Source organism: Zonotrichia albicollis, chromosome 7 (genome assembly GCF_047830755.1).
Source record: "Zonotrichia albicollis isolate bZonAlb1 chromosome 7, bZonAlb1.hap1, whole genome shotgun sequence".
In the NCBI taxonomy this organism is placed as follows: domain Eukaryota; kingdom Metazoa; phylum Chordata; class Aves; order Passeriformes; family Passerellidae; genus Zonotrichia; species Zonotrichia albicollis.
In genome coordinates, this window is record NC_133825.1 from 21465445 (window position 1) to 21490663 (window position 25219).

Here is a 25219-nt window from a genome sequence, read left to right on the forward strand (position 1 = left end):
ACCATGTGAACTTTTAGGGAGCCAGCAGCATGAGCAATATTCACTCTGTGTGTTGGGGAACTCCAGCACAGGGAAATGAGATAAGCCCTGAAAATATCTGTATTCTCTGTGGTAAGGACTTTGTCCCACTGACTGCCTTAGGAAAAGCCTTCATAGCTGTGAAAATCCACTGGAAAAGCACAAACTAGTTAAATACCTCCCAGTGTCTGGTATCTCATGGCCCATTGCTCAGTTTACTCTTGCAGCTGCTTGAAAGAGGCTGTGGATGCAGGCAGGGGAAGCAGGTGGAGCACCCAGATCCCTGTCCCACACGTGCTCAAATTGAGCAGTTTGAAAGCTGCTTTATTGGCTCACTGTTGCTTCACAAAATGTTTGCTGGTCATGTATTGCTCTCTCCTTTTCCATGCTTTCAGCTGCTGCATTGCTCCCTAGAACAAAGGCACAGACATCCTGACATTGCTCATCCATGTCACACTGACCAGCCAGTGGCCAGCACGATGTCACATTAGTACAAGCTCACAAAACAAGGAAGGGACAAAATATTAACTGATAGACTGAATTTGGTCTTCTGCATAAATGTGTTTGAAAGCCATAATTTGAAATGTAACCATTTTTCCCTACTTGATTAAAAAAAATTCATGGAAATTATTAATATTACAATGCATGTACAGGTTATACTTGCTTCCAGTGTTGTACTGAATTTCAGTTTGTTTTATTTTTTTTTTGTACTAAAAACATGAAGAGAGTTTTCTCTATGTGATTTGATTTGTTTAACCTTAAAATAGATACACAGACCTTGGTCTCTAGGCTATTCAGTGTTTTTAAGAACTGTAATTTGTTTTGATGTCTTAAAATGATCTTTATAACCAGTGCTTTTTAGTGTGTCAGGAATGGCTTATCAGGAAAATGTTGTACTTCAGCAGGAAAAAAGTTCTCTCTGTGTCGTCTTGTTGGCTTAAAATACAAGCTTTGCAGAGAGGTATTATCAGGCAAAAAGATTTTATTTGTGGGGGGAAATATAGAGTAAAGTTGGTATTTACAAATACCATGTATTTTTCCCTTTTAGTCTTTCCCCATCTTCAAAGAAACAATCTTTTGCATAAAGAATATAAATCTGGCTTCAGCCTCCCCAGAAGAGTCACTTGAGTTCAAGATTCAATTGTTTTCCTGTTGCCATCCACTGATTGTTCTGCTCTTTACAATTGCTACAGCAGAGTTGGTTCAGTTTTTTTATAAGACTGGGAAAGATATTATTACAACATGGTAAATTAAAACACTTTTTGTTGTGTTTTTTTTTGGGGTGGTTTTTCTGCTTGTTTTGTTTTTAATAGCTTTTTGTTGGTTTGGGTTTTGCTTTTATGAAGTGGAACTGGGCATGTCGTGTAATTCACCCAAGGCTGACAAATTCATCAGCCCATTGCTGCAATGGCGTCTCGTACGACTGCTGAAATATTCAAGCATCAGACAGAGATTGTTGCTTGAGGATTCATCTCCTTTGAATAATACCACAGTTGTGGGATAAAACCTGCAGCAAACATCATTAAATAAACTTGTGTGTATGGTGTGCTTGAAGTTCTTACCTGTCAAATGTTAATCTATTTGATTTCATTTTTTGCTGGTATCTATGGTTACCTGAGTTAATGGGATATAGAGCACTGATGGATGAATTACTTCATCTCCTATTTTTAGACAGAAGAATTTAAATGAACATATCCATCAGATATGCTACAAGCAGTTGTTGGTATTTGAAATGGTTACTTCAGTAATGCATTTAAAATCTGGGGAATGGTCTGTAGAGTAACTTTTGTTTTTCTGAGTATCGGAACTAGGCTTATCCCCATGGGATCCCGTGCGTAAACTTAATTTCTGTAGGTGTATGGTTAATGCCTTTAGCAGATGTTTGACATTTGCTTGAGTTGTGTAGAAGGGAACTGGTTGTTCTGTCCTCCCTGATTTTGAGGAGCCACCTTTGCGGTCAGGTTCCCTGTGCATCCAGACAGGAGATGTTTGAACACAGCCCTGGCTGTGACTGTTGGCCTCCTTCAAATCCTGGCACTGCCCATGCCAGGAGTGCCCGGGGGGGCAGTGCAGGCTCCTGCTGGGGGTTGGGTGTCCTCATGTCCTGCTGGGCACAGGGCTGCCTGCTGCCCACTCTGCTCTCCTGGCTGTGCCAGAAACCCTCGGAGGAGCGGTGCTGTAGTGGGCTGCTGCTTCTCCAGTCAGCTCAAGCTGCACGTGCAAAGACATTCCCAGGGCTTCTCCTTTACTTCTCCAAATAAAGTGATGTTAGTTGTTTTAATTTGCTCATCATGTTGTGAGGAGCAGCAATGTTGACCAGTTGCCTTCTGGAATTCTTTTAGTTGTGTTTTGGCTAAACTTAAAGCTTTTAGCATTTTTCACACGCACAAAAATCACTGAGTTAGGGATAAGTGGTTTGTTTGTTTTTTTTTTTTAATTGTAGTAATGCCATAACAAAGAAAGAAAATACTCTGAAAATACCAATGTATCTAGTCTAGAGCAATTGAACCATGTCCCTGAACAGAAGGAAAAATCTTAACGGTACTGCTGTGTAATATGAGAGCTTTTCTAACTCTAGCTGAAGAGATTTTTTAGACTTGTGTTATACTTCTTGGATATATATACACACATTTAATTATTTCTATGTAGCTTTTCCTAATTAAGTTAAAACTAAAATGTCTATTTTAAAATGGGAAATGTTTTTTTTCCTATTAGAGCAAAATCTTATTCTAGTAAAACTGTATGGGTTACTGCTACAAGTGCCCCTTTAAAGATGGCCTAGGTAAGTTTTTTTAAATTTTCCCGCACTATTGTATTACCCTGAATGTCCTGCTGCACTAAGATGAACATTAAAAGGATACAAGTTTGCAATGCAGTGGGTAAATAGTGGCCCACAGAAGTGCAGTAGCAGGTGTAAATGGTGGCTGTAATAATGTGCTTGTCCATCTGGATCGTTTGGAGAAAAGGAGCTGCTTGCTGTTATTGTAGATTATTCACTAAACTGCTGTGGAGAAGAGCGAGCACTGTGAGGTGAGCTGGTGAAGGTAGAGAGAAGGGGAACACAGAATTACAGTACATTCTGTAATTCAGACTGAAGTGTAGAAATTGTGCTTTATTCCCTTATTTTTCATGTTTTATGCTATTTTAACAGTTTTATGATAAAACAATTTTATAATCAGTTCCTGACATTGGTTCTTTTTTTTCCATTGAGTATTAATCTGAAGTAGACAAAAAAAGCAAATTCTACCTTCCTTACGCTGTCACTGGCCCTGAGCTGATGGCAGTGTGAAGCAGTAAGTCACCAGCACAGTCTGTTGTTCCTAGGAAACCAGGATTCGAGCTGTGGATAAGGACTCCAGCAGAAGAGCCAATAACTTCTCTGTTATCAACCCCGTGTCTGGAGAGGGGGTGACGCAACGTTTTGCTGCTGACAGTAGGGATGAGCTTCATCAGTGGATGGAGGCTTTCTGGCAGCACTTTTATGATCTGAGTAAGTGAGCAGTGCTGGCACTGTGCCCTCCGAATGGGGCATTATGTAACATCAAAGGGATCTTTGGGCAATTCGAATTGCAATTGCCTCATTAGCCTTTGTTTGCAGCAACGAGAAGAAATGTGTTCTCTGGGATAATGCTGGGTGGTGGTCGAAGTCGTTGGAAGGCAAATATTTGACTAAACCAAAGTCCATGTGTTCTTGCAGGAAATCAGAGGCAGAGTATGTCCATCAATCTCAAAAAACTTGTTCTCACAGCAGTGTTCTTGATAATGTTCTTAAAGACTGATAAATTCTCAGCATCTCTTCCTCCTTCCCACTGCAGTGGGAGGAGTCCACCTCTGCCTGGGCACCCAACCAGTGCTGTGCTGGTTTGGTGAGATGCTGCTGTGTCAGACCTTGGTGTGGAAGCCTCAGTGCCAGGTGGTGGGGATGCTGGAATCGTGTGGGGCCTTGGCTGGGATGTGGATTCAGCCAGCTCTTGGAAGCAGTCACAAGTAAACTTGGTGTTTCCTTGCTTAGCAATGTTATGGATGAATTAAATTGCAATTTGTTATAACAGGGATTGCTTGATTCTGTTGTAGTTCAAAGGTTTTGGCAGCTCTCATCACATGGGAATATGCTCACCCAGCCACACTCCATCCAGCTGGGCAAATACACACTGCTTACCTGGCTCTGGTAAAAGCTGCACCTCAGCCTTTGCAACAGATGTTAAAGGGTTACCCCGATCCTTTGGCAAACCTCTGGAACAGCCCTGATCTTACATGGCAGAGGCAACTCATTTATTGTGTGAAATATTGTTGAAATTGTGTATTGTGCTCCTTGTTTATCACCAAATCTTTATTATAAAAACTACATAGATTAATTTGCCTGTGTCTTTTTTCTCTGCTTTCTGCTTGACTCACAGATTTACTGAGAGTAGAGACTGTCAGCTTTTGTGCTGCCATTGACAAAGTAGAGTTGCTTCCTGATAGGCATTTTTATCAGGTCAGAAAACAAAACCAGGTCAATTAATGAAATATCAGTCTTTAGTCAGAGACAACACCAATCAAATAATTGAAATGAGGCTGTAGAAACTCATAGTTGTATTTCCAGTCATTTTTAACTTTGATTTACAATGAGAAAAGGCACTATCAATTAAAGAAACACACCAAGCAAAAACTAGGGCATCCTCTTTAAATTATCTGTAGAGTAGGGTAAAAGATCTACTTCTTATTCATTATAGATAGAATACTACCCACAGATTTTTGAGACATTTTCTTTAGATTCAGAAAAAAATGGGTCACTTGGCATTTAAATGCCTTTTTTCTTCCCTGGTTCTAAAATTCTCTTAAAATTAATGTGCTCAGAAAACTTGGAATGATTGGTATGAACAAAGTAATTTTACTGTGTCTTGTTTTCCTTAAGGTCAAAATCTATTAATAGAAAAAGAGATTTCCTTGTCTGCTAAGGGATAAAAGGCAAGTTATCCTCTATTAAAAACAGAATGTTCCTTTGCCATGACATTGTAACATTGCTGTATAACATCCAGCTTGCAGGATATTGGAGGTTGTTCCTGATAACTTGATGAAGCTTCCCAAACCTTAATTTTATTTTCTTTTTTTCCCCTTGGATTTATACTGTTTGGGGATTTGAAGGCAAATTATGATCTTTAAGCAGCATAGTCTGACAGTAATGCTGAGATGCTTAAATTCCAGCTAGGATCTTACGACCTTTGTGCTAAGAGAATGAATACAGGGATGAAAATACAAATGTATCCTGAGCATTCCTGCTAAACAAAAGTAAATTCTCACTGTTTAGTATTACTTTGGAGATAGTTTCCTGACACAACCTAATAACTTCCATTTTTTTTTCCAGGCTGATGTGTTTAAGTTCCAGTCATTGTTCTCTTTTCTCTCTCAGGCCAGTGGAAGCATTGTTGTGAGGAACTTATGAAAATTGAGATTATGTCACCACGGAAACCACCTTTGTTCTTGACAAAGGAAGCGACCTCCGTCTACCATGATATGAGTAAGTGGGATTTGCCTTTTCAAGTTGCAGAGTAACAGAAACAACATTGTCTGAATTCAGATGGCTTCTGGTGGTGGTGGTGAAACATTGAGTTTTTCAAGGACAATTCAGACAATGAAAGAGCAACATAACTGCATACCAAGGAGTTGATATTAAATCTGAATTTGTAATAGTGCAAATAATGAATACATTTTTATACCTTGAGCTAAAAAATCTGTAGTCTACCCTGACTCAAAACAGCTGTCACTAGAAATAAACACTCATGCTAGGAGTGGTATACAGCTCAGGAAATGTAAAGGTAAAATAGTCCAGTTTGCAAACCAATTGCATGAAATTAATCTGCCGTTCTTACAGCTATTTGAAGGCTCACCCAGCATAACTTACCTAATTTTTTGGTCTTTGGCAATGATGTTGAAAAATATGCTTGGAAAATCTAGCTAGAGCATATCTGGGACCTGTATTTTTGCAGAGAAAAATGGTATGCAGCAGGATTTTTTAAATAGTTTTGTTACAGAAATAATATTTACAGACTAGGAAAAGTAGGTCACTTGGTTTTACTGGATCCCATGCAGTATTGACTGAGAAACACTGTACAACTCAAAATGCCTGACTGCTTGGGATGGAGCTGTGATGATGCTCAGAATGCCGTGTGGGTCACTGAGTTACCATGCATCAGAGCACTGAACAGTCAGGTTTTATCTAAGCTGGGAATGCAGAGCAGAAATGCAGTAAATGAACCACACAGAAGCTTTCCAAAGGTAACATGGTAGCATAATTTCACTGATACACATGGACCTCAGTGAGGAGCAGAACACAAACTCCATTTCACTCTTAACACACCATTTTTTCCTGGATTATATACAGTTTTTGTAGCACCCTGTACCCAGCACTGGTGAGTCACCTCAAATCCTGTGCTCAGCTCTGGGCCCCTCACTGCAAGAACGACATTGAGGGGCTGGAGTGTGTCCAGAGAAGGGCAATGGAGCTGGGGAAGGGTCTGGAGCACACAGGAGATGAGGAGGGCCTGAGGGAGCTGGGGCTGTTCAGCCTGAGGAAAAGGAGGCTCCAGGGGAACCTCATGGCTCTGTACAAGTACCTGGAAGGAGATTGGAGCAGGAGTGACAGGACAAGAGGAAACAACCTCCAGCTGCCCCAGGGGAGGTTTAGATTGGATATTAGGAAGAATTTCTTCCCAGAAAGGGTTATCAAGCAGAGGCACGGGCTGCAGTGGTGGGGACACCATTTTGGAGGTATTTGGAAGACAGATGTGCGGATGTGCTGCTTAGGGACATGGGTTGGTGGTGCACTTGGCAGGGATAACAGTTGGACCTGGTGACCTTTTCTAACCCACACTGTTCTGTGACTCTATTGAAAATCAGGTACTGCTGCTGTTTGAGGCTGGTACTACTGCAGTATACATGGAAAACTCAGTAAGAAGAATAAGAAATGGAGCAAGGCAGTCCTGAGGCACATAGAGAAAAAGGATATATGTAAAGATGTCCCATTTTCTACAGGCTGGCAGCACAGGACTGTTTAGTCAGACTTTCATGGGCCTCCTGTGAAACAAAATTTTCAAAGCATTATACAACAAAATCTATTTAATAACTAATACATACAGGCTTCCCTGTAGTACCTTATTTTTCTTTTACTTGGAAAGAAATATCAGTGCCTACCCTGCTGCCTCAATGCCAGCTGTCACAAAAATAACTCCCTCCTGTCACCTCAGTTCTCTCTTGGATAGCATATGTAACATTTTCCATTTCATCCATTAATACTCCTAGTTCAGACTTAGTGAGACAGTTAATACAGGTTTGTATTCTGAGTAGTAATAAGAAAATAGATAGAAGCAAAATCATTGGTGGTGTTTTAATCTGGGTTAATTGCTGTCCCTTAAAATTACAGGCATTGATTCTCCAGTGAAACCTGAGGGCTTAGCTGATATCATCCATAGGAAAATTGAAGAGAGCGATGGTGAGTTCCTTCTTGGCCAGCAGAAAGAGCCTGCGTCTGCCCTGTGGGCGTCACTCTTTGATGGAGCTCATGAGATGACTGTTCACAAAAACACGCATCTGGACCCCAAAAGAGATGCTACCAGTCCCAGTGACAGCAGAGGAAAGAAAAGAAGAGCTCCACCTCCGCCCTCTGATAAATCACCCTACAGTGCAGAGGCCCAGGTGAACACAGAGCAGCTGGGCAAGGAGAACTGGGGGAAGCCTGACCACACACCTGCCAGCAGCTCCTCCTTTGGGTCAGTGTTAGCTACGAAGATGCAGCAGCTGCAAACCCCCATTGCTCCCCCTCGCAAAATTGGCCTTTGTGGGCAAAGCGGTTTAGCTGGCCTGGGGAATCCTGCTTCTCTGCTGAGCAAGAGCAAGTCTGAAACCAAACCAGTCCCAACCCCTAGACATAAAGGCATCACAGAAATACTAGACCCCAGGTCCTGGTTGCATCCATAGGCATCATATTTAGCTTAGAGAAGTCTTTGGAATTTAAAGTTTCTCAGCCTTCTCCTAATACCCTTCATTAAAAGTAGATTTTAGCATTTAGCTCAAGTGTTTCCTGTGAGCCAGGGCATTACTGCTAGCTGCAGTCTCAGCTGTAGTCATTAGTGCTCTATCTGAATAATTGCACTAGAATGGGGGGGTGGTTCTCTGTCTGGAGTAACGGTGCTATTTCTGAAAACAATAGTTCAGTACTTTCCTCTTGAAAAAACCACAGTGTTCAGGGTAAGCTCAGCTGTCCCCACAGCAGGGATGTCCCAGTGCCTCCTACCAGTCCCTCAGCTTAGCCCATCCACAGCTCCTCAGAATACTCAAGTGGGAATTCACACAGATTCAGCACAGATCTTGCAAAGCTGATTTTCTTGGGCACCATGCTTGCTGCATCCTCTCCATCCCTTGCTGTTTAGGAAACACTGCCTATATGGTAATCGAGTATGAAAAGCTTTTGTGCTGTTCTGAATGGCTCTGTAACTCCATACACATTTCTGAGGCAGTTCCCTCAATTTAGTGTGGGATTTCCCAAGTTCCTGCTGGTTCATGTGCAATTGGAATGGACCAGAATTATCTGTCTTTGAGCAAGGATATGATCCATCACTGCTGGTTTATTTTGGGCTAAGACAAGCATTCAAAAGCAGTTGCTTGGGTATGTGCTCATCCTAGGGTTGTTTTTCCTGCCAAACGTGGGTCTGTACCACAGCTCTCCTTTGTGGAGCCTCTCAGCTGTTCCTGCTGGGGAGCTGCTTTGTAAGCAGGCAGTGATACTGGTAACAAACAGGGCTTTGCACCACTTGTTCCTTCTGCAGTAGCACAGAATAAGCACTTCAGGTGGAGGTACTGAACTCTGAGATTCTTTCATCAGCCTGTTCACTCCTGTTTCACTTCTATAGGAAGCACGGGTTGTTAGGGCTCCTGTGGCACCTACAAAGCATCTACTACATAAGAAAGAGCTGTGTTCTCTTGGATCCACAGCTGAATACCCAGCCATTTCCTTGGCTGATGCATTTGTCTCAGATGCTGCAACTTATCCAAGGGCAAAGGTCTGCTTGCAGTTCTCCCTCTGGAGACTTGGTGCTCAGACCTGTGCTGAGAGGGTCGTATCAGTGACTGTATACATACAGTTCATTATTGATCATTTTTCCCCCAAAATGTGGATGGCTCTGGGAGCTTTACCATTTCTCCATAAGATACTGTGGGCATGGTTGGTTGGTGGTTTTATTTTATTTAATTTTTTGTCTTCAGCTAAGCTCTTGGATCCACAGTTGTAAAGGTATCTGCTGAATTCCCTCAGTAGTTCATTTGGGATGGGGTTGAGAGGCAGGTTTCATTTACAAATCCTTTTGCAGGATTAGAGCCCTTTGTTCTAGAATGTCCTTGTTCATTCTTCATTTAATCACGTTCCATTTTCCCTCTGAAACAACCATAATCATTCTTACAATAAATCATGCTGTTACTTAAGTGGATGGTTTGTGAATGGCTTATAAATAGGAACAGAAAAACTGAAGAAAAACTACATGATTATGTAAATCAGACAGTCAACTAAGTGGACTGTGCAACTCTGAACAAGAAATGGGAAAAATTGGGAGGGGGAGAAGAATATTTTCCAAAATGCAGCTGCAGTTTATTTAGCTTTAAATCTAGCCTTAAATGTTTCTGTGCTCAGAAAGAAAAAAACACCTTTTCTTGAAACCCCCTTTAATTTTGTAGCTGTATTTTTAAAAAATCTCATAAATATATAAGGATAGAAGGCACCATAATGAGGATTTATTTTTACATTCAACAGACCATTGAATTTCAACAAGCTGTTTCTCTATTAAATTCAGTGGCTTTGTTTTGAACTGAACATAGGTATTTTAACAAGGCATTTAATATTAATTTGAAGGCTTCAAGTGATGAGAATTCACTCATACCTCCTGTTGCAATACTTAATTACCCCAGGTACATTCTTCACTTGATTTTCTATTTGCATTTCTAGCTCCACCTTAAGTTATTTTGGTCTTTTTATGCATTTGATTGCTTATATTGATCTCTGTAGTATCAGCTTTTCTAATTGCCTGTGTGTAGTTATAAATCATGATTATGTCCCTTTTAACCTTTTCTCTGATGAGAGTGAATTCCTTAACTTTCCTATGGCAGTGGATGTTATCCAAGACTCCAAGCCTAATTAATCTTCACGTTCCCTGGATTTCTCATGTACAGAAGTATTTGTAAGGGTGACATCTGCATTAGATGCCACATGTCAATAGTGATCCATCAGGACTGTACAGAGCCAGAATGTGATGCTCTTGCTCTGATGAATATCTCCCTCTCTCTTCTCAAAAATTGCATTATCTTTTTTTTTTTTTTTTTTTTTTTTTTTTTTTTTTTTTTTGTGGAAGCATTGCCTTGGATGCTGACTGTTATGGGCCAATTCCTCTTCAGAGTCTTTCTCAAGAATGTGGTACATCATCCTCTTATTATCTTGCCTTATATATTCTTGGAAATACAGATAGTATTTTACCAGCATTAAAATACTGCTCCTGAAGTGATCCATGTTGCTCTGTGTAAGTGACCTGTCCTCATTCTTTACCACTCCAGCAGTCTGCATGTCCTTTGCAAATTTATTGCAAGTGATTTTTACAGTTTATTCCAGATCATTGATTTTTAAAATTGAATGCAAGGTATGGTTTGTAGAGAGAGGTGATAAGGTTTTCTTACATCAGTGACATGGGTAGGGGGTGGGGAAAGCAAACAGGCAGGCCATTGAATTTCTGTCCCTTTTATCCCAGAGCTTTTAAAACTTCCAGTAAGATGGCAAACAGCTAAATTTCTTGCTGAATCTCTATTAATACTGTATCTTGACATTATTATTATGCTATTTTAAAGAAAATTACGTGTTCATCTTTTTTTCAGAAAGTTACCCAGGGTTCTTGTGGGTAACACCTCAGTGCAGGTGCCTTTGCAAGCCATGCTTAACATATCTAAGAGTAAAATGCAACCTGTTGCTCAAGACCTATTCTCCATGAAGCTGTGTTGATATTTTCTATCTATCCTTAAATTAGGCTCATGTGGGCCAGTATGATACTGCAGTGACCACCACTAAACAAACAAGGGCATTCATTATTCTGTTCATCTGCTTCAGAACTACATAATCCCTGTTATGAAGAAAGAGTTGATTCAGGTTTTAGTGTTTGTTGTTACTTTGCCTTCTTTCCCCTGCCCTGTTCTGTGTTGCCACTGGTGCCTTTGCATCTTCTGTGAAGCAAGTTGGTTTAACCAGTAAAACCTGCAGGCTCCCAGGAAACACAGGAGAATGTAATGCTCCACCATCTTAGCAGCTGCATTCAATGAGGATCCTTTCATTGCATGGCTCAAAATATCAGGGATCAGAACCCAGAAGTCATTTGGCAGATTGCTGCTGGCATGAGGCTTGGAGGACCTGTGGCTGCTCCCAGCCCTTGTGTCCCATTCCCCTGGTTCACATTTGTGTAGGCCAGCTGGAATGCTGTCCCCTGCCTGGGAGGTCCATTGAAAACCACTTCTGCCAGGGTGAATGGCTCCAGTGATCCAGTGCAGCTCAGGGAGGACGCTGGTGGCACCTGCTGAACCACACGTGGCACTGGAGACTTCTCTGAGGAATGGGTCAGGCCTGCTCTGGAAACTGTACCTGCTTGTTCTCTGCTGGCATTAATTAATGCTGCTTAAAGCCAGAATTGAGTGATCTGATGCAGTCTTGAAGTGGGGGAGACAGAAGTCAGCCTGAACTATTCTTTTAGGAAGTACAACTTGAAATTAATTGCTAGTTCAAACTTGAATATAAATTTCACAGAACATGAACTTCTGAAATATTGACTGAACAAAGCCTTAACTTATTAACTTTTTATATTTACCTAATGTCTTCAGCTGTTCACCTGGTGTTGGAATGGTAGATGGTACTTTCTGTGGTTTTAAAGGCATTACCTTCAAATGCTTACATTTTTACTAGAACTGTGGGTTTTTTCCCATGGTAATAATAGTAATAGTTATTTTATGGTGGCTTGTACGTATTTGAAAATACTGTCATAGTATTCAGAGTTGATTTCTAATTAATGCAAACTGCCTTAATAGAAAAATGGAAATTTGGACACTAATGTATTGTGAAATGTTAGAACAGAAATCTTCATATCTTGCTGCTAGCATATTGTATTTCTGTTAAAATATGCAAGTGAAATTAAAAACATTTCTAGAATAAAAGGTTTTTGGTGTAATTTCTTTCAGTCTGGAGCTACATTAAGCTTTACTCCAGTGTATAAGCCACGGGTGCTGGCTGCTGGAAAATGAGAGCTCAGGAGTGGCTCCTTTTCCCTTGGGCCTGCCATCAATGTACCCCTGCAGGCTCACACTGACAACAGCAAACAGTGTCAGCCTCAGGTTTCTGCCCTGCATGAAGGGAGGAGAAGCCAAACTGGCTTTCATCAGTTCAATCAGTGCTCCCTGCCATTCACTGAATCCAACAGCCACCACCCTGAGTGAGCAGGTGAAGTCAGAAATGTTACCAGATGCACCTCTTCTCCACAAATGTGCCAAAACAAAACACCCTGGTTTAGCTTTCATCTTGCTTCTCTCATAGTCAGGGAGGAAAAGATGCCATGGCACAGATTTACATCGTGCTCTCTGCCTTGTAAGGTGGCTTCATAAATAAGCCACTGACATCCATTGATTAATTAATTAATCCAGCCATTAATTGTTTTCCTTTCCGAGGCACCCTTGTGCTCAAGGGGAGCTCTTGCCCACCTCACCAGCTAGAGCTCAGTGTGACACTGCTCATTTAGAGCTTACTCAGCTGCTCAAGTAAAGTGTTCTTTTGACCCAGTTACAAAATTACTGTAATAAATGCAAAAGGAATTGTTAGACATTTTAATTTTGGAATAAGAGTCTATGAAAAAAACCAAGTGGGATTGACAATTACAAGTCAGGACAGTGCAGCTGAGTGATTTAATGAAAATTGTGCTGCAGCCAAAGCTGCTGCAGTTTGCTTTAAGCAATCATGGGAATATGATATGATGCTCTCTTCATATAACCATTAGCAAATGGTTAAACTGTAATTGTTCCTATATGTATTATATACTCACACAAAACCCCAGTTTGTGAGACATCAAAATAAATGGCTTTTTATGAGGAAAGAACAATCTTTCAAGATTTTTATATCAAGATAACTTTCTAAATGGTTTTTATGTACATCCCAAAGGGAGAAAATTTATAATAACTAGTGAAGTGTCTTTTATTCTGTTACAGTATTTCTTCACATTTCTATAAACTTCTTGCAAAATAGCTACAAAAAGACATTATTCATAATATATGTTGTTTCACCTGAAGGGTTTTTTGCAGCTCTTGTCCAGTGTTTGGTAGTGATACAGGAATGCTTGCAGAAGAAAGTCATTTCATCCACAGCCTCTTCCCAGCCCTTAGTAATTACAGGCTGTTTAATATGCAGACGTGGGAAGCCTTTTAGTCTGTCAAAGTTTCACTTTATGTCTCTGTCTGGACATGAATTCAGAGTGGCAGTTAAAAGTAAAAAATTGTATTCTTTAATTTACTTAAATTTTGGCATCACTGCTGTCTTGTAGCACTTGCAGCTTGATGATATGCCACAAGAGTTTTCTTTCCAAGCTTTAAAATTTGTGTATTCTTTTGCTAAGAAGGAAAGGGTCAGCAAGTGTTCATCACATTCCTTTTTCCATCACTGACTATAAAAGTGGTTCCAAATACAAATATCATTGATTAAGTTTTATCACCCTAAAGGAAAATGGTCCCACTCTTTTCCATCTTTGTTTGGATTATATTTTCCATTTCCTAATTAGTGTCTATTTCAAAATCCCACATGTATTTTGATGATATCTTTCTTGAGCTGGGTTCCCAGAGCTGAACACACACTACTCGCTCAGGGGCACTCTTGATTTACAAGAACAGAATATGTTCATTAATATTGCCTCCATTTTAGCTACTCATTATGCATTAGCAAAAACCAAATCAAAATATTTCTATCACTCTGTGGCCAGAATGGTGTGTGCCTAAATAAAGATGTAACTTAGGCAAGGGAAGATCTCAGTGCTGTCCCAGTGAGCTTAACATCTCACCAATTTCTCAATAGCAGGAAAAATTGTTCTAACTGTGTGGCTGGCACGAGTGAGCTGCTTTGTCCTCACAGCATTTTTTTTCAGATGGCAGCAGCTGCTTTACTTTCTTTGGTTTTGAGTGGTCATTACTCCTCAATCCAATGTCTGCACAAAAGGGTTGAGAGCTTTTGAAATAAACTGAGAGCAATTTAAGTGACCTTCCCATGACGTGGATGGATCAGCTGGAGTGTCAGCTGCCAAAGCACTGAGCTGACAGATTCTCAGCCTGTATATTTGGCTGGTAAGAAAACAGAGAGCCTGTGGCAGCTTTGCCTTTCTTCTGAATCCAGACCTAGGGCCTGGATGTAGAGGATGAGAATGCTCCTTTATCACACAGCATGGGACACCTGATGTGGGGCACACCAGCTCTTCAAGCATGGAAAAAACTTTGCTCAAAATTAGAAAGAGTCTCAAATTTTACTAACGAAATGGAAAGCTTTTTATTAAGGACAGATCCTAATAATGGTATTCAACACATGGCTTCAGGTCAAACTGGATTTAATACACCATGCATTTTATAGATCAGGATTTTTCTATTATTTTAATAAGAGTTCATTTGTGTGTCTAATAATACATCACATTTTACTCATGACCTCATTAGGAAGATTCTTAAACATTTGCTTGATCATTATCCTAAAGAAGGATAAAGGTCTGCTGTCTTGGGAACATCTCAGGTTTAACCCAGCTCGTGCAATGGCCACTTGAGCCTAGAGCCTGATGTACACTCTTCTGTTCATTCATTTAAAATATTGTATAATTCCTTGGCAAGTAAAGTTTGTGATTTCTAAGCATTAATATGTAACCTGCTATTTTCATTTTTTTGTAATTATAAACCAGAACACATGAGTCTTCAGCTACGCCACAGCTTACTAGAATGATTAATACAAGCTTCAGCAACAACTTGTTTACTTGCTTCTTTCTACATTTCCTTTGGCAGGGCAAATTCTGTCAACCATATCTGCAAAATAAAAAAAAAAACAACCAAAAAAAACCCAGGAAAAAAACAGAAAAGGGAAAAGGAAAAGATAGAGCCAATTATTTAGTTAGGCTCTATCTGTCTCATGTTGAAGCATTAAAGAGAGCCAAGGGACTGCTGCAAAAACAATTATTAGAATCAGGGTATATACAAGTGCATAAATTCAATTTGGGCTCTCACTGATTTTAGTGAGAGTCAAGGGAGGGGCCACAGTTCCTCTGCCCCTCACTTTTAAAGATGATCCATTGTGACAGAAGTTTCCATCACACTTTTTGAGGCATTAGTCCTTAGGGGTGTTTGGTTTGGCAAATAGTGCCATGTTCATGAATGACTTCAATACCACCATTCTCACAGACCCTGTGAACTTGGGAAAAAGAATTCTATTTCTTCCCATTTCCAGAGAGATGATGCTAGCAAACTCTCAGCAACTTTTCATGTAAGCAGTTTTGAAAAGCTGACTGTGTTACTAATTACATGTGACCAAAAAAGCCCAATCAGGATGTTTTCTGAGAAGACACCTGGGCAACTTTTTCAGCTTTTTATAGTGACATAATATTCAGAGAAAATATTGTTTAGTCCTTGTTCTTCACTTTTGAAGCCCTTTACTATAGAGAATTTTGAACCTTTAAGCTCTCCTTCCCTTTCCAGTGTCACTGTCGGAATTAATCTTATCTGGCAGAAACATATTTCATCTCAGCTGACTTGCAAAGCACACAAGGCTACAGCAGTTGAGAGCAGGAAGCATGGCTTGGGCTTGGCCAGGGTGCTGCAGGCTGTGACTTGTCCATGGAGCAGTTTGGGACTGTCTCACGTGGGACACTCTGGTTCTCCTCATGCTGAGAAAGGAGCAGCAGTCACAAAGGAGCTGGAGAGACCAGAAATCCCTTTCCAGTCCATGCCTTCAGAGCCTTCATCATGCTTTATCAGCTATCCCACTATTTTCTACAGTGCTCTAGTCCCAACAAAGTAACTCAAGGTACAAGCAGTCCTGATGCCCTCTGGGACATCTGTCAGGAGGGAATGGCATTCCCCAGTATCAAGGTGCACCAAGACAATTTTGCCCAGCCAGGTCCAGAGCTGAGATCCCCACATGCCTTGTTCTGCTTTTTATCCCACTCCAGTACAATCACAGCAGCTCCCATTGGGAGAAGGTTCTAAAGTTCTTTATAATCATTAAACTTCACAGTACCCTCTGGGTTAATTATCTGTATGGCAGGAGAAGTCATCCACAGAGGTTACACATGTGAGATATCCATGTCAGCCTTTATAGACCTGATTGTGCTCAGGTTTTTGGGCCCATTTTAGCAGCGTCCTGATCCTACAATCAAATTATATGTATAAGTTGTGGCTTTGATAAAGTAAACATAAAAGAACAAACAAGCAAATGAGCTTTTCTACAGCCTCCTCCTCCTCTGAGTGCAGTGCTTCAAGGTCCTCATGGAGCTCTCCCTGGAGCAGGGCTGCAGCTCACCAAGCCTCAGTCCCTCCTGGCACTCTCATTCATGCATTCTGTCAAACAACATTTTCTTTGATTTTTTATCAAGATCTTCTTGACTGAGATCTTCAAAGCAATTAATTCAGTGCTCCATGATTGCAGCTGCTGAATAATTGTTTGTTAGAGAATTTTCTTTCCCAGGCAAGAGATGTAAAGTAGTTGCTCCCCTCAATAAACAAGTTGTCAAATGTGATTAGTTAATGGACCTGTAATCATGCGATAGCATAAAGGTAAGGATATGGTAAGTGTGATGTGAAAATGCATATTTAAATTAAAGCTATAGGGGAACATTTTCCCATAGGAACTCTTCCTATCAATGCTGAAATAGACAATTTACTATTCACAATGATTAACTGTAGATCATTAATTAAAGAAAACAAGAGATTAGTCATCAAGCATTTCAAATTAAAGATGCATTGATTGTTTGAGTTACTTTTAGGTCTGGCCAGGAGAGCAGGTCAGTGCCCAGGTCCCCAGGGCTGAGCCAGCCTTCCCACATAAACTGGCATGAAGAAGTAAAAGCCTGTTCAAATTAAGGTCAAAATGCACCAGCCAGTATTAAGCTCTCAGAGCCTGAAATGTGATCCTATGTTCCTATTGACCAGCCCTGTAATTTGCCACAGTGTTTCTGGTCAGACACATTAGGAGGCAGAAATGGAGAACCCAGGCTTGTGGGGAAGAGGGAATGTCATTTTTTGGCAAGTGAATGCTAAATTCCAACTTAAATGCAGCTACAGAGAGAATGTATTATAGCTAAAAAAATCTAATTAGCTCATTTTTATCTCTAAATAATAAATCTATCCTTCTGCCTGCCCTTTAGAAGAAATCTGAGACAACCCTGCAGTGGAATCTGTGGAAAGCAGAAGCCCTGTGCAAAAGAATCTTGCAAGGTTGGGGGTTTTTCCTTCCACCCTCCCTTGGGAACTGTACATTCAATGGTATCATTTCCTAAAAGAGTTTTCCTTGACAGAAAAAGCAAATACTTTTATTTTTGTTTTTGTTAAGAGCTGTATCTATTACAGAAATTTAATTCTCCATTTGGGAATTATAAGCAGTAATACAATAATAATAGTTGTTGGTTACCACACGCTTATTTTAGACTATTCCAGGCAGCTGCCTTCTGCTTTTTGTGCAATCTCTTAGCATTAGGCTCCAATATAAAATAAATTACTCTGAACTGCCTGCCAAATTTGACTATTCTTTTAAAATCAAGTAGCTGTTACTTACATTATGTAATAGCAACAGGGATAATTTAATTACCAAGTCACGTATGAAAAACAAGACTTCAGCCTGCAACCTTCAGGAAATGAACCACCTAACTGCTGTTGGAAAGGTGATCAGGGTACATAATTGTGGGACACTGGCCCTATGAAGGCCACTGCAGCAGGGATGTGCTGCACAGTCAGAGGCTGTGGGGTCACTGCTGCTTCTAGCCCAAATCTGCTGGGATTCTGTTTGCTTCTTGGAGGCAAAGCTTTCATAAGTGTTGAGCATCTGCTGTGATGTACCCCAGGATGAGCTCCCTGCACACTGCCAGTGGCACACGGACCCCAAGGCAGCAATTCAAGGGGGGCTGACACTCTGCTGGCCCCTGGGGCTGTGCACAGAGTGGGGCAGGGATCTGTGCCCCAGGGCTGGCTCTGGTCCCTGGCACCCCTCACAGCCTTGCCCCACCATTTGGGGGGCCCCTTTGCCATAAAGGCTTCTGCAGGACTCCAGCCCCATGCTCCTTCCTCAGTGATGTTTACAAGCTGAGCATTTGACCAGGACTACAGGCCACCACATATGTGCTAGCAAAGCAGGTTTATAAATAAATAAAATCCCTCCAGGTTCATCTCCTTTGTGGGTTACTTCAGTTACTCCCACTCCTCTTCTTCCCCCTGGATGGCTCCCAGTGTCACAGTGGGTTCCTCTTATTCCCTCTGCCTCCCTTCCTCACCTCTCCTTCTCATGCTGTAATAACTAAGGACAATGGTTTCTCAAGAGAGTGTTTCAAGGTACTGGACCTTTCAGAAGTGATCAAAGGTAGCTGGAGGATCAATCATACACACAAAACCATGGCTGGACTGCTCAGCTGAGGATGACATAGATGGCAAATGTCACAAAGCTCATGACAGCATCCCCCAAGCCAGCGAGACACGGGTTAGGACCAGGGTACTCCAGACAGCTGCACTGCTGACAAAGAGCATCCAAGCTTTCTTGGAAGGCTCCACACTGGATCAAGTGGATGCATCCCTTCTTTGGCTACACACTGCTCGAGAGACATCCTCTTGCTTGTTAGTATGCAGCTGGTGTGGTTCACTAGCTCTGCCAAGCAGAGCTTTTTAATTCTCCCTCGCTGGAGAGAGGAACTTCAGAATAAGAGAATGATTAATGGAGGGAGGAAAAAAAAAGCAAACAAAATTTAAAAAGGGATAATAAAAACCCTGAATGAAAGTGAAACGATCAAGATTTATGGGAATTCTATGAATTCCTCACAGGCGCTCAAAGCAGGATTGCATGAGCCGCAGCACACCTCACTCGGCACAGCCCTTAACGAGAACGGCCGTGTTTACGCTTTCACTGACACCGCCCCCATGCCCGCGGGCTCCGGGCGAGGCCTGTTCACACCCGCTCGGAGCAAACAGAAAGCCGGGAAGCCTGGCCTGGCTCACTCGGGACCAGCGGGAGGGTTTGGGGTGCGAGAGGTGGGGCCTGCCCACAGCACAGCTCCGAGGGAGCGGGCAGGGCAGCAGCACCCAGCACAGGGACAGCCCCGGAGTGGGGACACGTACCAGGGTACTACAATGAAATCTGGGTTTTTGCAGCTCCAGGAGCACAGCAATTGGAGAAATCCAAGTTTTCCAGGGAAGGTTGACCAGCCCACATTCAGCAGTGTCATGTTCAGGACTATAGTGATATATCCCTGGCAACTATTTTCTATTCCCTTCCAGCTCTCAGGGAAATCAATTAAATGTCTCTGATCAGGTTTTTCACTGTGGCTGGGGACAGGGGGGGTCTTCATATCCTCCTGCAGGGGTGAGCACAAGCCAAACTGCACTGAGGGTGCCTCCAAGCTGCCTGAAATTGGACATCATTGGAAGACCTTAGCACATCTTCTTCTCTGGAGAGAGTTCAACAGAGGAGAAGTGCCTGGACCAGCTGTGAGACATTTGCAATAATTGTCTCCATACTAAACACTGGATGTGAATAATATCCCTGCACTCCCCATAAAGTAGGTCCTTCATTGCCAAACTCCCTTTAACACAAGGGGGTTAAACACCAAGTTAACCTGATGGCAGGAGCCAGGAGAATGCAGGTCACTGCAAAGCAGAGCTTTTACATGATCACCTTGGTGGGCAGCAAAGCTCCCGTTTGCCCAGGATGGATCGCAGAAGCTGTGCTGTGTGATGTGTTGCAGAATAACTGACAGAAGAGTTGGTTATAATCGGATGAGATGGGCAGAGATGATACCTGAACATGGAATGTCTTAGTTTGCAGACAGAAATCACACCTGAACTCCTCTGAAGTGCTGAGGTGTGCAGCACAGTCAGGGCAACTTCCCAGAGGTTGCAAACCTTTCTGAACAGGCTCAGGAGGCAGATCAAAGGGGTACAGGTCAGTATGATCTCAAAGACAGTGTTTAAGGGCATAATTCAGGGGCTGGGGACAGGAGGGGTAGAGGAACAGATTGCATTCATACTCCCTCCAGGTAATAATCATACCATTAACTTGAAATGTTGAAGCATTTACGCTGTCTGTTGTGTGCACATGTGTATGCAAAAGCTTTAACACTGCCAGCCACCTATTAAGGCACACACAGGGCTTGTAAAATGTGACACCCAACTTCTGCATCTGCCCATTGCTTCTAAGCTAGCTGAATCTAAGTGACATGTTCCTTCTTTCTTCTCTTCCTCCTTTCCTAATTAGATAAGGAAAATAAATCAAAATGATACAAGCACAACTTTTCCATTTCTTACATCACCCTCTATCTCAGTTCTACCAATGCCAAATTGGTCGTGAGGATGGCTGGCCACTGGATTTCTAGTCCAGATAACCTTGTTGCTTTGTTTGAAGTTTCCAGCATGCAGCTGTAATTTCTTTGTGCCTGATCCATAGGGAGATGTAGCCTTATTCTAACAGCATAACAGCATACAGCTCTTTTGGCCTTTTCTGTCCACAGCCTTAGAAGGGCTCCTCTGAAAAGCCAAATTTGGACTGAGTAGGGAACTGCTGTCCCCTGTCATGTGGATTTCAGTTCTTTGATCCACATAATTCTTCTGAAGGGAGGAGGGCCAATAATCAATAGGTGCTATAGACAAGCTATTTAACAGGACTTTCTCCAAACCTGGATAAATCAAGTTTGAGCTCCTTCTGGCTCCATCAGTCCTGTAGCAAAGTAGCTTAACACTGGCTTTAAATGAAGGGCAGAGTCTTCTTCTGAGCAGAGCTATTGTGCACCAATGAAGAGAGAAGGGGATAAACAAACATGCACTCCAACTGCAGCCAGAGAAAAACACAACTGGTGGCTCCACTCTTGGAGATGTTCCTCTATCTCCATTAGCAGCTAAAGGCAGGATATGCAGGGGAAGATGAGAGATGGTTGGGATAATGGCTGCTTTCTCAAAGTCCTGCCATGACCTGGGCAGCTGGTGGCATGAGCCATGGTGGATGGAGACTGGTGGGGTCACTCTACTGCTGCACAGGACAGCAGTAACTAAGGACTGAAACCTGAATGCCTTTCATGTCACACTCTTGGTTATTAGGAGCAAAATCCCCTTCTCACTAATGAACACCTTAATGAATTGGCACACCTGTATTCTCATTCTTGCTTTGGAGGCCAGCTCCTTTGCTGCAGTTCAGACTCTTCTTGTCCACCATTTGTATGTGTTTTGTACTAATCTGGAGAAGAGGACCATGTGCAACTGCCTTGTAGGAGATCTGGTTTGGTCAGCACACCTGGGCACAATGAGAACAACCTTGTCTCATTGCTTTCAATGCTGTTCACCTGCTCTTCACAGCTGCAGCCCATTAGGGATGAGGCTTGGCTGCAGCCCCACTCCCAGTCACCACAAACTCTGTACCTGTAATTCCCCTTTTACTTTTTCCCTTTTAAATAAATGCTATGTCTGCTGTTTCTCTAAAGGACCTTTGCAGGAGAAATAGTAAACATGGTACAAGTATCTCTTTAGTAGGTTCCACTAAGTCTGGAATGCATCTGTGATGACTTTGATTCACTCTCCAAACTTATGTATCATTAAAATCTATATACTTATAGAATATTGACAATATGAATAGCAACATATAAGAATAAGCCAAAGGCCAAACACCAGGATAGCAACAAAATCAACAGCTATACAATTCCATCAATAGTTATACAACTTTAACAATATCAATAATCAGCTATGTAACTCCAAGTTATAATCCTTTTACAATTGTTAATAAAATAACAGTGAGATTAGTATAGAATAGATAAAATGCAAGCACAACTCTTTGTCTGCATAAAGTGTAACTACATTTGCAAAACTAGATCTAATGTGGATAATATGCAAAGACAACCAACCAGTAATAAAAACAAGAACAAATTCCAAGATAGAACATTGGCTAAGCTACAAACAAAGCCCAGTAAAATGGGAAACACCACGAAAAGTGGAGCTCAACTCACCTGGTTGGTTGAGGGCTCTGTCATTTCCAGAGCTGGGCTCCCTCATGCCATTTCCACTTACCCAAACAACAGTGATTATCCACACACAGGCTATGGACTCACTCCACCCAGGCACTGTGCTCTGAATTTCCCCTCTGGGAAAGCTGCTGGTACCAGCACTTGCACTCAAAGGCAGCAGGGTCCCCTGAGCCATAGTAAGGGCTGGATTGGCTGGATGACTGCAGCTGAATATTGTTCTTTTCCATTGTGCTCCTATTCAGGGAACAGTTCCTTCCTGGTGTGCACCAGGGGTGTTTCAATGTCCCCTGCACACACTGCACTCTGAAGTTGTGAGTACTTGGGTCTTTCAAATATCCCAGTTTACAAATGAATTCAGTGTAGTTAACAATGCAGAGTACAGTTTGGTTTAGTCAATCAATTTCAGCTCAATATTCTTTCTGTCCATACCTTCCTCTGATGCCATACAAGCCACCAGGCAAACTGGGAGGGGAGCTTGTCCACTGCCCATTAAGAGAGGTGATTGTTGGAGAGCCTTTCAAGATACAGAAATTCTGGGAATTTCTATTCCACAGTATCACCTTGTTGATATTCTTGCAAGGGGAAGAACAAGAAGCTCTCCACTTTGAATAGCTGGAGGTGTGCTACATCTCCCAGCTTGTCCTTTGCATGCTGGCAGATCTGTCCAGGCCCCATAGTCTTTCCCTAACTTCTTTCCAAACACTAAAAGCAGTACTTGCATCAGTCTTAAAATCCTATGACTTTGCCCATGGTAAAACACTATGAAGGGCACAGTTAGTAGCTGTAATGCCTCTTCTTTTCCATAAAGCTTTCCATGTGGATAAAACACTCTGTTTATCACTTGATAAGTCCCCATTATGTCCTCAGAGGCTCACCTGCACCTCAGGGGTTAAAATCAGTGTGGTCCAGACCAGGCAGCCTCTCCCCACTGCTCTCAATGCGATGCTGGGCTCTGTCCCCAGCTGTACCTCACTCTACAGCCCAGTCCCAAGTCACTTTGAGGTCACCATGTGGCTCAGCATGTGCTGTAGCTGAGATGACTGTGATACACAGAGCATCATCATACAATTTCAGAAAGCTTCAACCCATACACAGTAACACCACTTCAGAAGGCTTCAGGTGTCTGCTCATACACAGTAACATCATTTCACTTCAGAAGGCTGCAAGCATGTGCCCTTCTTTTTCTTCAGCCCAACCTTTCCTTACCCTCATGGTTAATGCACTGCACCTGTGTGCCCTCTGCTCCCTTTGGTGATTGGTCAGTGCCCCTGGGCACTCCCTGGCTCATTACCTTCAATGCTCTTCACCTGCTTCTCACAGCTGGGGCCCATTGAGGGCTCAGCTGCAGCCCATTCCCAATTACCACAAACTGAGTTGTTAATATACAATGGCTCCGATAGGTACAAAGCCCAAATGTACCGAGAAGCTTCTACAAAATCACCCAGCCCTCACACTTCAGCAGCCCCCCTAACCCTGGTTTATGGACAGGCTATGGCAGCAGGACCATCCCTGAGCAAGCACCAGAATGGGATTCCAGCTTCAAGCTGGAAGAGATGCTCAGTTTGCAGCAACACAGCAGGGTGGACACCACTCATGTGTTACTCCATGTGCTGGTGTTCAATCCTAGGGCATGGCAAGAGCAGGAGCTGGGTGGGCTCTGTTGACAGCGGCCCAACACAGTAAAGCACCTCCACCCAATCCTCCTCACCTGCTTTCTGTCAAACCTGCCAAAACTGTACTGAAAGATCTGGGAAAATAGAGCCAAAATCTTAATTTCTGAATAGTATTGCCACAAGAAACCATCACCAGCTCCTCGTGGAAAACCACTCTGTTGCAAAACTGGCAGTGGTCCTGTTTAAGCCCACTGCTCTCATGCCAAATGCTGATTTCTCAGTACTTCAGGGCATGCACACATGATCTCTCTCTCCCCTTCTCTGCATACAGGTATTTTATATAAATCAGTATTTTCTAGTTCTTAACAAGCATTTTTCTCCACCAGCAATTCAGCTCCCATCTAGCCAAAGTGACTGAAATGGCAGGGGTGGCTGAGGGGGACCCTGACAGGAGCAGAGCCCAGCAGGGGCAGGAGAGAGCAGATCCATTGGGCATGGCCATTTGCAAGCCTGATCACCTCCAGAGGAGCTGCTGGTGCAGGGCTGGGGTGTTTCTGTGTGTACCTGGGAATGCCATTGCTCATCAATTACTTACACATACATTTTGAAACTAAGAGCAACCAAATACCCTGATAAACAATCCCAGCCACCAGGGACAGAGGAGCAGCAGGCTCAGAGGTAATTATATATTTACATTACACATTTATATAATGAAAGTGTAGATAGATTATCAGTGTAAATATAAGTATATTAACCTACAGAGAAAAGTATTTATACAAATATAGAAATTATTTTATTATTTTATTTATACTTTTGTATGTATATCTACCTATATAAATGTAGATTTAGCACTTCATTATATATCTTTCTAATGATATCTTTTATATTGCCCACAGGCATTATGAAGTCCTGCAGGTGGCTGGAGGGGCGAGGCAGGCAGAACCCCCAGCCCAGGGAGAGCTGAAGCCCCAGGGGAAGCACCACTGGAGGTGGCCCCACCGCAGCCACCTGTACCCACTGCTGCTTTGTCTGCCATGGGACCTGTCAAACAGAGAGAAAAAAATCTCTCCCCTAAAAATTCATTATCTCACTGTTTTGGATAAGCACTGAGAAAAACACCCATTTTATGTCCTCCAAGGAAGTTCTGCAGGTGAAACATTAGCTTAGCTATTTGCAGAAGGCAGAAATGCAACCGTCTGTTTTCCATTAATTTTTGGAGGAGAGGATGGGGAGGGGAAGCAGGGATGACAGCAGAGACTAGGTGGCAGTTGGGCTGGAGCCATTTCTCCTGCATCATGAGAAATCAGAAGCATCACAGATTAT

The 25219-nt window shown here is 42.3% G+C and overlaps 1 protein-coding gene across 16 annotated transcripts in view; it reads left to right on the plus strand.

Moving 5' to 3' along the window:
• RTKN2 (rhotekin 2) overlaps nucleotides 1-24886 on the plus strand; it is a 63329-nt gene extending 38443 nt beyond the window's left edge. For 14 of the 16 annotated variants that reach the window (XM_005488062.4, XM_014267751.3, XM_014267756.3 and 11 more), the window contains 3 exons: nucleotides 3343-3508; nucleotides 5411-5518; nucleotides 7421-10381. In XM_005488062.4, the coding sequence (XP_005488119.2) occupies nucleotides 3343-3508; nucleotides 5411-5518; nucleotides 7421-7974 (828 nt within the window). In that variant the 3' untranslated portion in view covers nucleotides 7975-10381. The other 2 variants (XM_074544596.1, XM_074544595.1) reach the window with 2 other exon arrangements.
• The last annotated feature ends 333 nt before the right edge of the window (nucleotides 24887-25219 follow it).